Source organism: Gobius niger (genome assembly GCF_951799975.1).
Source record: "Gobius niger genome assembly, chromosome: 5".
NCBI classification, from domain to species: Eukaryota; Metazoa; Chordata; class Actinopteri; order Gobiiformes; family Gobiidae; genus Gobius; species Gobius niger.
The window spans coordinates 14311394-14324720 of NC_136856.1; the positions used below are offsets into that span (position 1 = coordinate 14311394).

General features: G+C 42.0%; 3 protein-coding genes across 22 annotated transcripts in view; all 3 read right to left on the minus strand.

Annotated features, from left to right (window-relative positions):
* Nucleotides 1-13327, minus strand: part of LOC306963728 (protocadherin gamma-C5-like) — a 237339-nt gene that overhangs the window by 107884 nt on the left and 116128 nt on the right. The window contains exon 1 of one of the 20 annotated variants that reach the window (XM_079557373.1): nt 10565-12979. The exons of 16 other annotated variants lie outside the window; for them this stretch is intronic. In XM_079557373.1, the coding sequence (XP_079413499.1) occupies nt 10565-12964 (2400 nt within the window). In that variant the 5' untranslated portion in view covers nt 12965-12979. Of the gene's footprint in view, nt 1-82; nt 2584-7298; nt 9838-10564; nt 12980-13327 lie in introns of those variants that run through there. 3 more of the 20 variants (XM_079557376.1, XM_079557390.1, XM_079557374.1) reach the window with 3 other exon arrangements.
* The window catches only part of LOC306963747 (protocadherin beta-16-like), a 199545-nt gene that overhangs the window by 65834 nt on the left and 120384 nt on the right, over nt 1-13327 (minus strand). The window lies entirely within an intron of this gene.
* LOC306963739 (protocadherin beta-16-like) lies at nt 3997-6773 on the minus strand (the record flags this gene model as incomplete). The annotated part of the gene is made up of 2 exons (XM_079557433.1): nt 4099-6773; nt 3997-4068 (listed from the first exon to the last, which is right to left on the minus strand). Coding segments are annotated over exons 1-2 (2514 nt in total), but the record flags the coding sequence as incomplete, so codon positions are not given.

The following is a 13327-nucleotide window of genomic DNA, read 5'->3' on the forward strand; positions in this document are numbered from 1 at the left end:
TTGAATGAAGGGATATTAAATAGATAGATTAAGTGAAAACAAATTGAATATTAAAAAAAAACTCATTTAAAATAGGTCTCACCAGTGTAGAGGCTGTGGATCTCTGTTGTCCATTCTGCGCAGACTCTGTACCCACGTCATCAACACTGACCAAACTTTGACTCATCGGCTGCATGTATTTAATGTCACTCTTTCTGGAGTCTGTGGTCCTGCACGTGTCGTAATTGTACACGTGCGGGAGAGTCGCTGTGCCCAGAGTGTCTGAGTAACGTGGAGGATAATATGGGATCACTGGCAGATTGGAGTGATACAGGACGCGAGACTGTCTCCATCTGTAGATTTTCACTGATATAATGACCACTACACACGTGATGAACAGAAAGGAGACCACAGCCAGAGCCAGCACTAAGTAAAAAGTCAGGTTGTCGTTGTATTCCTTGTCGTGCGTAAAGTCCGTGAACTCAGACATGACTTCAGGAAAGCTGTCCGCCACCACCACGTTAACAATGACTGTAGCTGAACGAGAGGGCTGCCCGTTGTCCTCCACTATAACAGCCAGTCTCTGTTTGACTGCATCTTTATCAGTCACTTGGCGGATAGTTCTGATTTCTCCATTCTGTAAGCCCACTTCAAACAGCGCCCTGTCTGCGGCTTTCTGCAGTTTATAGGAGAGCCAGGCATTCTGTCCAGAGTCCACATCCACAGCCACCACTTTAGTGACCAGATAGCCCACATCTGCTGAACGAGGCACCATCTCAGCCACCAGAGAGCCCCCAGTCTGGACTGGGTACAGCACCTGAGGGCCGTTGTCATTCTGGTCCTGAACCAGGATCTTAACTGGGACCACTGAGCTCAGAGGAGGGGAGCCAGCGTCACGCGCAGTCACATTGAATTCAAACATTTTTATTTGTTCATAATCAAACGATTTTGCTGAAGATATGACGCCACTTTCTGAATTTACAGAAACTAAAGAATTTAGAGACGCACCGTTTATTTGTTTTTCCTCCAGGACATAAGAGATACGAGCGTTTTGGCCCCAGTCCGCATCACGAGCCCGTACAGTAAATACAGAAAATCCAGGTGAGTTATTCTCTGGGACTGTCCTACTATATTCTGATTCATCAAACTTTGGGGGGTTGTCATTGACGTCAGAAACTTTGACATGAATAGTTTTTCTGTTGGACAGTGGCGGAGAGCCTTTGTCAGTAACAGTTATAGTGATATTATATTCAGACACGCTCTCTCTGTCCAACACGTCATCAGTTATTATTGAGTAATAACCAGACAATGAAGAATCGATTTTAAAGGGTAACTCATTATTAATAGAGCATTCAACTAACCCGTTTCTCTCAGAGTCGTCATCGTGCACATTAATGACGGCTACAGTTGTGCCTGGAAGGGCATCTTCAGAGATCGTGCTGGAAAATGACATGAGCTGAATTATAGGCGAGTTATCATTCACGTCAGTGACTTGGATAAAAACCTTGCATGTATCAAAACTGCTTCCGTGGTCACTGGCCAAAACATTTAACTGATAGGACTTTGAGTTTTCATAATCTAAGGAACCAGTGATTTTAATTTGTCCTGTTTTCGAGTCAACATCAAACAACAGTTTTGTCTCTTTTGAGACGCGCGCAAAGGAATAAGTGACTTCACCATTGACGCCTTTATCTGCGTCAGTTGCGCTGACAGCGGTGACCACTGTTCCTGCAGGAGAGTTTTCCTGGACTTCTGCTTTATAAACCGGTTTACTACAGACTGGTGCATTATCGTTTACGTCTAGTACTGTGATGTGAAAACGTGCTGTTCCTGATCTCTGCGGTGCGCCTCCGTCTGACGCAACTAAAACCAGCGCGTGCTCCTCATCTTTCTCTCGATCTAACGGTGTTATTAAAACCATCTCCACAAACTGACTGCCATCAGGCTGGCTCTGCATTTCTAGTTTAAAATGATCTGAGGGTTTTAGTGTATATTTCTGAATATCATTCATTGCTACATCGTTGTCTTCAGCTGTCTCTAACGAATAGCGGGTCCCAGGTGCTGCGCTTTCAAATATTTTTAAATTGATTTCTTCTTTAGGAAAAACAGGCGTATTATCGTTAACATCTGTGACCTCAACAGTGACACGATAGAGTTGAATGGGATTCTCAAGAATTACCTCAAAACTAAAGCTGCAGGGCGTTGTTTTCTTACACAGCTCCTCTCGGTCGATTCGCTCTTTAACAACAAGGATGCCTTTGTCTCGCTTTAAATCAACATATTGTCGACTTCCTTTCGTTACAATCCGAGCGTTCCCTGAGACCAGTCTTTGCACATCCAATCCCAAATCTCTGGCAATATTTCCAACAAATGATCCCTCCGCCTGCTCTTCGGGAACGGAGTATCGAGCCTGTCCAGACACGGACTTCAGTGAACAGAGACAAAGAAGCACAGCAAGGCCGATACACGGACCTCTGAGAGCGAGACACCTCAAAGAAGCCATTACAAATAGATCCACTGATGCAACAAGGGTTAGGTCCGTTTAAAGTGAATGAAATCCAAAAGTGTAGAAGCCAAAATGAATCTGTGCAGTTTGAAACGACCGTCCTCTGTTACAGCAGAAAATGTCTGAGTAGAATAATGGGAGGAACATGACAGAGGACAGAGTGCTACAGCCACAGTCAACAGCGTCGCTCACAGTCCATACAGGGTAATGTTGAGAAAACCAAATTGGCCTATTCAGCATATATCCAGTATTGGTGAGCAGAGTATAATAACTAGTTCGTCAAGTTAGAATAATCTTGTTTTAATCTAATATTACTCAAGTAATGAAAAGTAAAGCTAAAAATTCCCAAGTAAGAATGACAAGGAGAACTGATAAACACACGAGGGGAGTACTGAGCAACGTTTTGTGCGTACTAGTCTGATTTATGTATCAGTAATGACATAAACTAAAAATAATTCAGATGCAATACTCTATAGTACTCGATAGTATAAAAGTTGATACAAGATTAATTATTATTATTATTATTATTATTATTATTATTATTATTATTATTATTATTATTATTATTATTATTATTATTATTATTTAGTTTAGCTTTAGGTTCTTTATTTGTGATTATATAACTCTAAAACATATTTTTAAACTCCAGGATGAATTGTTTTTTAAGGTTTGTGGTAGATTTTTTCTGCTGATCGAACTGTCTCCATGGATACGCTTACACTCCATCCAGCCAACCTACTAGAAAAAAAAAAAAAAAAAAACTTGCAATATAATTGATATTAAAGAGGCCTCTGTGAAGGACGGTAAAGGCGCCAAGGTAACCACCCAAACATCTGCTGGGTCACTATAATGTCAAATACGCACTAATATGAACTTTTTATCCTGCAGAAAAAGTTGCATTATGCACCTTTAATATTAGTGTTCATCGCATGACCATAATATACGTTTTCAAATTCATCTCTTGACAATTTTGCAAACAATCACAACTTTGAAACAGTCAAAGCTCAACAAAAGTTGAAGGCTGAGCTATTTTAGTGCACTAACGAAGCCTTTTGGATGAGAGGCATAACGGTCGACACTTTGAGAAGATTACTCAAGAACCTTCATTGATGATGGACAATTCATGTACAACTGAGAGCCTACAGATATGCAAATTTTTTAATGTATGTTGTCCATGTTAATATGAAATCCACCAGTATGAAATAAATCACAAACTAAAAATAAATTATGGGCTATTATATAAAAAATAAGCTTCTTGCCGTAGGAAGAGTAAACATGAAATCTGGAGTGGTGCGTTCATTAGCATGGACTGTTCCAACCAAATACACGTCAAAAAACATTCAGCACCAAGGACAGAGCACAGTACTGAGAAGTGGACAGAGAAAAACTGTCCTGCAAAAATAAAATATAATAATAATAATAATAATAATAATAATAATAATAATAATAATAATAATAATAATAATAATAATAATTATTATTATTATTATTATTATTATTATTATTATTATTATTATTATTATTATTATTATTATTATTATTATTATTATTATTATTATTATTATAGAAAAATAATAATAACGCTACTAAGAGAATTAATAATACAGTCTCACCAGTGTCGAGGCTGTGGATCTCTGTTGTCCATTCTGCGCAGACTCTGTACCGACGTCATCAACACTGACCAAACTTTGACTCATTGGCTGCATGTATTTAATGTCACTCTTTCTGGAGTCTGTGGTCCTGCACGTGTCGTAATTGTACACGTGTGGGAGAGTCGCTGTGCCCAGAGTGTCTGAGTAACGTGGAGGATAATATGGGATCACTGGCAGATTGGAGTGATACAGGACGCGAGACTGTCTCCATCTGTAGATTTTCACTGATATAATGACCACTACACACGTGATGAACAGAAAGGAGACCACAGCCAGAGCCAGCACTAAGTAAAAAGTCAGGTTGTCGTTGTACTCCTTGTCGTGCGTAAAGTCCGTGAACTCAGACATGACTTCAGGAAAGCTGTCCGCCACCACCACGTTAACAATGACTGTAGCTGAACGAGAGGGCTGCCCGTTGTCCTCCACTATAACAGCCAGTCTCTGTTTGACTGCATCTTTATCAGTCACTTGGCGGATAGTTCTGATTTCTCCATTCTGTAAGCCCACTTCAAACAGCGCCCTGTCTGCGGCTTTCTGCAGTTTATAGGAGAGCCAGGCATTCTGTCCAGAGTCCACATCCACAGCCACCACTTTTGTGACCAGATAGCCCACATCTGCTGAACGAGGCACCATCTCAGCCACCAGAGAGCCCCCAGTCTGGACTGGGTACAGCACCTGAGGGCCGTTGTCGTTCTGGTCCTGAACCAGGATTTTCACAGTCACATTGCTACTGAGAGGAGGAGAGCCTCCGTCCTGCGCTTTGATGATGCACAGAAACTGTTTGGTTTGTTCATAATCAAAGGAGCGCGCGGCACTAACGACTCCATTTTCCGAATTAACAGAGATATAACCGGAAACTGGAGACCCGCCGATGTCACACTTCTCTAAAATATAAGACACACGCGCGTTCTGGTTTTCATCCGGGTCTTTGGCAATGACACTGAGCACAGAAAAACCGGGGGAGTTATTCTCTGTTATTGTCGCGCTGTAGAGCGCACGTGTGAACACTGGAGGGTTATCATTCACATCAGAGATCTTTAAATGAAATGTTTTTGTGACTGAGAGTGGAGGCTTTCCTGAGTCTGAGGCGATTACTGTGATGTTGAAATCTGAAACACTTTCTCGATCTAATGGCGCATTGGTGACCAGCGCATAATAGTTTCTCACATTAGATTTCACTTCAACTGGGGCACTTCCCTCCACTGCGCACCTCACCTGTCCGTTCTCCCCTGAATCCAAGTCTTTCACATTAATTATACCGATGGTGGTGCCCACGGGAGAGTCTTCTGACACAGGACTGGAGAACGACATCATGTTAATAACAGGTGCATTGTCGTTCACGTCAATTATATCTATTTCTACTTTACACGTATCTGCAAGTCCTCCTTGATCTTTAGCCTCCACTCTGAACTCAATTTTCTTGTCTTTTTCAAAGTCGAGTTCTTTCATAACGAATATAGCCCCGGACACTTCATTTATTTGAAAGAAATCCGACATTGTATTTGATTTTGAAAATGAATAACTAATTTGCCCATTCGCCCCGCTGTCTATATCAGTGGCATTGACAGTCAGAATATTACTGCCTTTGGGAGAGTTTTCAGTAACAGTGGCTTTATAAATACTCTGATTAAACACAGGGGCATTGTCATTTATATCTAACACGACTATATTTATATTTACTGTACCAGATCTCTGTGGACTTCCTCCGTCAACAGCCACTAGCTTTAGATTAAGGCGCGGCTCTTTCTCTCTGTCTAACGCATTCTGAAGGACCATCTGAATGTACTTACTGCCGTCTGGGTTTACATGTTGCTTGAAAACGAAATTGTCATTTGGAGTCAACATATAGTTTTGCAGAGTATTTTCGCCCACATCAGCATCCCTAGCACTCTCCAAATCAAACCGTGACCCAACCATGGCAGATTCGCTAATGTCAAAGTCCAAATTTTTGCTCTTAAAACTGGGCGCATTGTCGTTTACATCCAGCACCTCTATAGTCACCGGGTGTAACTCCATCGGGTTTTCCAATAAAATCTCAAAGGTGAAGCTGCAGGGCGTCACGTCTCCACAGAGCTGCTCTCTGTCTATCCGCTCATTCACCACCAGAGTCCCTTTGTCTGTCTTCAGCTCCGCGTACTGGACATTTTCTCCAGTCACGATACGAGCTCGGCCTGAACGAAGCCGTTTTAGGTCCAAACCCAAGTCCTGTGCCACGTTACCGATAAGAGAGCCCTTCCTCATCTCCTCCGGGATTGAGTAGCGGATCTGGGCATCGCTTTGAATGAAAAATAACATCACAAAAACACACAACGACATCGCTTGCGCAGAGGGAACGAAGGCTCGCCATTTCGACATCATCACTCCATGATGGCTACGGTTTTTTTCACAAGCCATAGTGCACATACAAGAAAACAAGCTTTAAAAAATAAAACTAAAATAGCCTTTGTAGCGGTAAGACTAAAATGCAAGTTATCCAGGCGGACTGAGAAGCTCCTCTGGTCACTGAGAAAAAATGCGGTGATGGGAGGGAATAGCACAGATACACAGTGCCTCTAAAACAACTCACAGGACAACAGCGTCGCTATGAGGACAAAGACTATCATGACTGCTACTAAATCTGTCACATTCGTTTAGAAACACTCAGGACAGCGTGGCCTTGTCATTTTAATTAAGTAAAAAGAAAATTAATCTAAAAATCATAAGAAATCAAAGACATTATTTTGCATGAGAATGAGATGAAAATCATTACGGTGATTGTAAATAAATATAATATATATTCTAAAGTTTCGAAAGCAAATGAGGCTACAACAAGGTGGAACTATTTTCACTTAGGCTGCAATTGATTAATAACATTTCTAGCAATAAAGCGAAATGCCTGTGACACACATCAACAACAACTATTTAACATACATCGAAAAGTGACAAAGAAAAAAATATTTCAATTTTAAAATCTTAAAAAAATAATTTTATTTAAGTACCATTGACAGCGCCTACACTTTACTGAAGGAAAAGACAAGGCAATAAACCGTATCAAAACTTGAGAAATATCGAGACAAAAAATACAAGTAACGCTCACAATACAGAAAATTGAATGAAGGGATAATAAATAGATCAGTAAAGTGAAAAAGAATATAAAACACTCATTTAAAAATAGTTCTCACCAGTGTAGAGGCTGTGGATCTCTGTTGTCCATTCTGTGCAGACTCTGTACCGACGTCATCAACACTGACCAAACTTTGACTCATCGGCTGCATGTATTTAATGTCACTCTTTCTGGAGTCTGTGGTCCTGCACGTGTCGTAATTGTACACGTGTGGGAGAGTCGCTGTGCCCAGAGTGTCTGAGTAACGTGGAGGATAATATGGGATCACTGGCAGATTGGAGTGATACAGGACGCGAGACTGTCTCCATCTGTAGATTTTCACTGATATAATGACCACTACACACGTGATGAACAGAAAGGAGACCACAGCCAGAGCCAGCACTAAGTAAAAAGTCAGGTTGTCGTTGTATTCCTTGTCGTGCGTAAAGTCCGTGAACTCAGACATGACTTCAGGAAAGCTGTCCGCCACCACCACGTTAACAATGACTGTAGCTGAACGAGAGGGCTGCCCGTTGTCCTCCACTATAACAGCCAGTCTCTGTTTGACTGCATCTTTGTCAGTCACTTGGCGGATAGTTCTGATTTCTCCATTCTGTAAGCCCACTTCAAACAGCGCCCTGTCTGCGGCTTTTTGCAGTTTATAGGAGAGCCAGGCATTCTGTCCAGAGTCCACATCCACAGCCACCACTTTAGTGACCAGATAGCCCACATCTGCTGAACGAGGCACCATCTCAGCCACCAGAGAGCCCCCAGTCTGGACTGGGTACAGCACCTGAGGGCCGTTGTCGTTCTGGTCCTGAACCAGGATCTTAACCGAGACCACTGAGCTCAGAGGAGGGGAGCCAGCGTCACGCGCAGTTACATTAAATTCAAACATCTTTATTTGTTCATAATCAAACGATTTTGCTGCAGATATGACGCCACTTTCTAAATTAACAGAAACTAAAGAATTTAAAGACGCGCCATTTATTTGTTTTTCCTCCAGGAAATAAGAGATACGAGCGTTTTGGCCCCAGTCCGCATCACGAGCCCGTACAGTAAATACAGAAAATCCAGGTGAATTGTTCTCTGGGACTGTCCTACTATATTCTGATTCATCAAACTTTGGGGGGTTGTCATTGACGTCAGACACTTTGACATGAATAGTTTTTCTGTTGGACAGTGGCGGAGAGCCTTTGTCAGTAACAGTTATAGTGATATTATATTCAGACACGCTCTCTCTGTCCAACACGTCATCAGTTACTATTGAATAATAACCAGACAATGAAGACTCGATTTTTAAAGGTAAATCATTATTAATAGAGCATTCAACTAAACCGTTTCTCTCAGAGTCGTCATCTTGCACATTAATGACGGCTACAGTTGTGCCTGGAAGGGCATCTTCAGAGATCGTGCTGGAAAATGACATGAGCTGAATTATAGGCGAGTTATCATTCACGTCAGTGACTTGGATAACAATTTTGCATGTGTCAGACCTGCTTCCGTGGTCACTGGCCAAAACATTTAACTGATACGACTTTGATCTTTCATAATCTAATGAACCAGTGATTTTAATTTTTCCTGTTTTCGAGTCAACATCAAACAACAGTTTTGTCTCTTTTGAGACGCGCGCAAAGGCATAAGTGACTTCACCATTGACGCCTTTATCTGCGTCAGTTGCGCTGACAGCGGTGACCACTGTTCCTACAGGAGAGTTTTCCTGGACCTCTGCTTTATAAACCTGTTTACTACAGACTGGTGCATTATCGTTGGCATCTAGTACTGTGATGTGAATACGTGCTGTTCCTGATCTCTGCGGTGCGCCTCCGTCTGACGCAACTAAAACCAGCGCGTGCTCCTCATCTTTCTCTCGATCTAACGGTGTTATTAAAACCATCTCCACAATCTGACTGCCATCAGGCTGGCTCTGCATTTCTAGTTTAAAGTGATCCGAGGGTTTTAGTGTATATTTCTGAATATCATTAATTGATACATCGCTGTCTTCAGCTGTTTCTAACGAATAGCGGGTCCCCGGTGCTGCGTTTTCAAATATTTTTAAATTGATTTCTTCTTTAGGAAAAACAGGTGTATTATCGTTCACATCTGTGACCTCCACAGTGACACGATAGAGTTGAATGGGATTCTCAAGTATTACCTCAAAACTAAAGCTGCAGGGCGTTGTTTTTTCACACAGCTCCTCTCGGTCGATTCGCTCTTTAACAACAAGGATGCCTTTGTCTCGCTTCAAATCAACATATTGTCGACTCCCTTTAGTTACAATCCGAGCGTTGCCTGAGACCAGTCTTTGCACATCCAACCCCAAATCTCTGGCAATATTTCCAACAAATGATCCCTCCGCCTGCTCTTCGGGAACGGAGTATCGAGCCTGTCCAGACACGGACTTCAGCGAACAGAGACAAAGAAGCAGAGCAAGGCCGATGCACGGACCTCTGAGAGCGAGACACCTCAAAGAAGCCATTGAAAATAAATCCACCGATACAACAAAGGTAAAGTCTGTGCAAAAGTGAATGAAATCCAAATGTGTAGAAGCCAGAACGAATATGCGCAACTTGAAACGTCCGTCCTCTGTTACAGCAGAAAATGTCTGAGTAGAATCATGGGAGGAACATGACACAGTGCTACAGCCACAGTCAACAGCGGCGCTCAGAGTCCATTAAAGGTAATAGCGAGCCAAATGTTGAAATATTTACAGTAGTTAAGTTAAGTTAAAATACTGTCATTTAAAAATAATATTAGCCGACTCAAGTAGAAGTAAAAATTGTTTTGAAATATTAAAAACTAAGAGTAAAAACTATTAATTGAGGAATACAACTGAGTACTTAAGTGTTGAAGTGGTGACAACCTGAGCGTATGAGTCTTTTTTTTATCTTCAAATGATGCCATGCTAAAAGTACATAAACAAGCGTGTCAACCCAAGTAGGGAATAGAATTATGCTGCAATGGTACTAAACGAGTGAACCAACCTTAATTATATATATATATATATATATAAAAAAAAAAGACCATTACAAATATTAATGAAAAACACCACTACGTCAATCTGTTGTAAAATCTAAAATGGGTCTAATAGTCACAAGAAATATATAGCCGGTCTCAAAACAACAAAGGACACAAGACAATAATAACAAAAAAGGGAATAAACAAACAAATTAGGTAAAAACGAGAGAAGGAGAGCAAATGTTGCAGTAAGATGAGAGGGAAATAATTCAGCACCATGGACAGAGCACACCGATGCGTAAAAATAAACATGACAAATTACTGTCCTGAGACAAAATGTTGCTCATGTAAATATTTCCATTAACAGAATTAATAATACAGTCTCACCAGTGTAGAGGCTGTGGATCTCTGTTGTCCATTCTGCGCAGACTCTGTACCGACGTCATCCACACTCACCAAACTTTGACTCATCGGCTGCATGTATTTAATGTCACTCTTTCTGGAGTCTGTGGTCCTGCACGTGTCGTAATTGTACACGTGTGGGAGAGTCGCTGTGCCCAGAGTGTCTGAGTAACGTGGAGGATAATATGGGATCACTGGCAGATTGGAGTGATACAGGACGCGAGACTGTCTCCATCTGTAGATTTTCACTGATATAATGACCACTACACACGTGATGAACAGAAAGGAGACCACAGCCAGAGCCAGCACTAAGTAAAAAGTCAGGTTGTCGTTGTACTCCTTGTCGTGCGTAAAGTCCGTGAACTCAGACATGACTTCAGGAAAGCTGTCCGCCACCACCACGTTAACAATGACTGTAGCTGAACGAGAGGGCTGCCCGTTGTCCTCCACTATAACAGCCAGTCTCTGTTTGACTGCATCTTTATCAGTCACTTGGCGGATAGTTCTGATTTCTCCATTCTGTAAGCCCACTTCAAACAGCGCCCTGTCTGCGGCTTTCTGCAGTTTATAGGAGAGCCAGGCATTCTGTCCAGAGTCCACATCCACAGCCACCACTTTAGTGACCAGATAGCCCACATCTGCTGAACGAGGCACCATCTCAGCCACCAGAGAGCCCCCAGTCTGGACTGGGTACAGCACCTGAGGGCCGTTGTCGTTCTGGTCCTGAACCAGGATCTTGACTGGGACCACTGAGCTCAGAGGAGGGGAGCCAGCGTCACGCGCAGTCACATTAAATACAAACATTTTTATTTGTTCATAGTCAAACGATTTTGCTGCAGAGATTACGCCACTTTCTGAATTTACAGAAACTAAAGTATTTAGTGACGCGCCATTTATTTGTTTTTCCTCCAGGAAATAAGAGATACGAGCGTTTTGGCCCCAGTCCGCATCACGAGCCCGTACAGTAAATACAGAAAATCCAGGTGAGTTATTCTCTGGGACTGTCCTACTATATTCTGATTCATCAAACTTTGGGGGGTTGTCATTGACGTCAGACACTTTGACATGAATAGTTTTTCTGTTGGACAGTGGCGGAGAGCCTTTGTCAGTAACAGTTATAGTGATATTATATTCAGACACGCTCTCTCTGTCCAACACGTCATCAGTTATTATTGAGTAATAACCAGACAATGAAGACTCGATTTTAAAGGGTAAATCATTATTAATAGAGCATTCAACTAAACCGTTTCTCTCAGAGTCGTCATCTTGCACATTAATGACGGCTACAGTTGTGCCTGGAAGGGCATCTTCAGAGATCGTGCTGGAAAATGACATGAGCTGAATTATAGGCGAGTTATCATTCACGTCAGTGATTTGGATAATAACTTGGCATGTGTCTGAATAACCTCCGTGGTCACTGGCCAAAACATTTAACTGATACGACTTTGATTTTTCATAATCTAAAGAACCAGTGATTTTAATTTGTCCCGTTTTTTTGTCAACATCAAACAAATGCTTTGCCTCTTGATCTACGTGAGCAAAAGAATAAGTGACTTCACCATTGACGCCTTTATCTGCGTCAGTTGCGCTGACAGCGGTGACCACTGTTCCTACAGGAGAGTTTTCCTGGACCTCTGCTTTATAAACCTGTTTACTACAGACTGGTGCATTATCGTTAATATCGAGTACTGTGATGTGAATACGTGCTGTTCCTGATCTCTGCGGTGCGCCTCCGTCTGACGCAACTAAAACCAGCGCGTGCTCCTCATCTTTCTCTCGATCTAACGGTGTTATTAAAACCATCTCCACAATCTGACTGCCATCAGACCGGCTTTGCATTTCTAATTTAAAATGATCCGAGGGTTTTAGAGTGTATTTCTGGATATAATTTAGACCAACATCGGAATCATCGGCGCGCTGTAATGCGTAACGGGTCCCCGGTGCAGCAGTTTCTACTATTTTTAAATGCATTTCCTCTTTGGGAAAAGCTGGCGTGTTATCGTTCACATCTGTGACCTCCACAGTGACACGATAGAGCTGAATTGGATTCTCAAGAATTACCTCAAAACTAAAGCTGCAGGGCGTTGTTTTCTTACACAGCTCCTCTCGGTCGATTCGCTCTTTAACAACAAGGATGCCTTTGTCTCGATTTAGATCAACATATTGTCGACTTCCTTTAGTTACAATCCGAGCGTTGCCTGAGACCAGTCTTTGCACATCCAACCCCAAATCTCTGGCAATATTTCCAACAAATGATCCCTCCGCCTGCTCTTCGGGAACGGAGTATCGAGCCTGTCCAGACACGGACTTCAGCGAACAGAGACAAAGAAGCAGAGCAAGGCCGATACACGGACCTCTCAGAGCGAGACACCTCAAAGAAGCCATTAAAAATAGATCCACCGATACGACAAGGGTAAAATCCGTATAAAGATGAATATGATCCAAAAGTGTGAAGCCAAACTGAATCTGCGCAATTTGAAACGACCGTCCTCTGTTACAGCAGAAAATGTCTGAGAGTAAAGGGAGGAACAGGACACAGTGCTACAGCCACAGTCAACAGCGGCGCTCAGAGTCCATACAAGGTAATGTCGAGGCGGGTTTAATAGCTGCACTATTCCCCGAAGATAATGTTATTTTAAAATAGTATGTATAAAGTAAGAGTGAAAATGAGTCATACAAATAGTCAAGTAAGAGTAAAAAAGAGTATTAGACTATTTCAGTGACGAGTAACATTGAGAGCACAATATT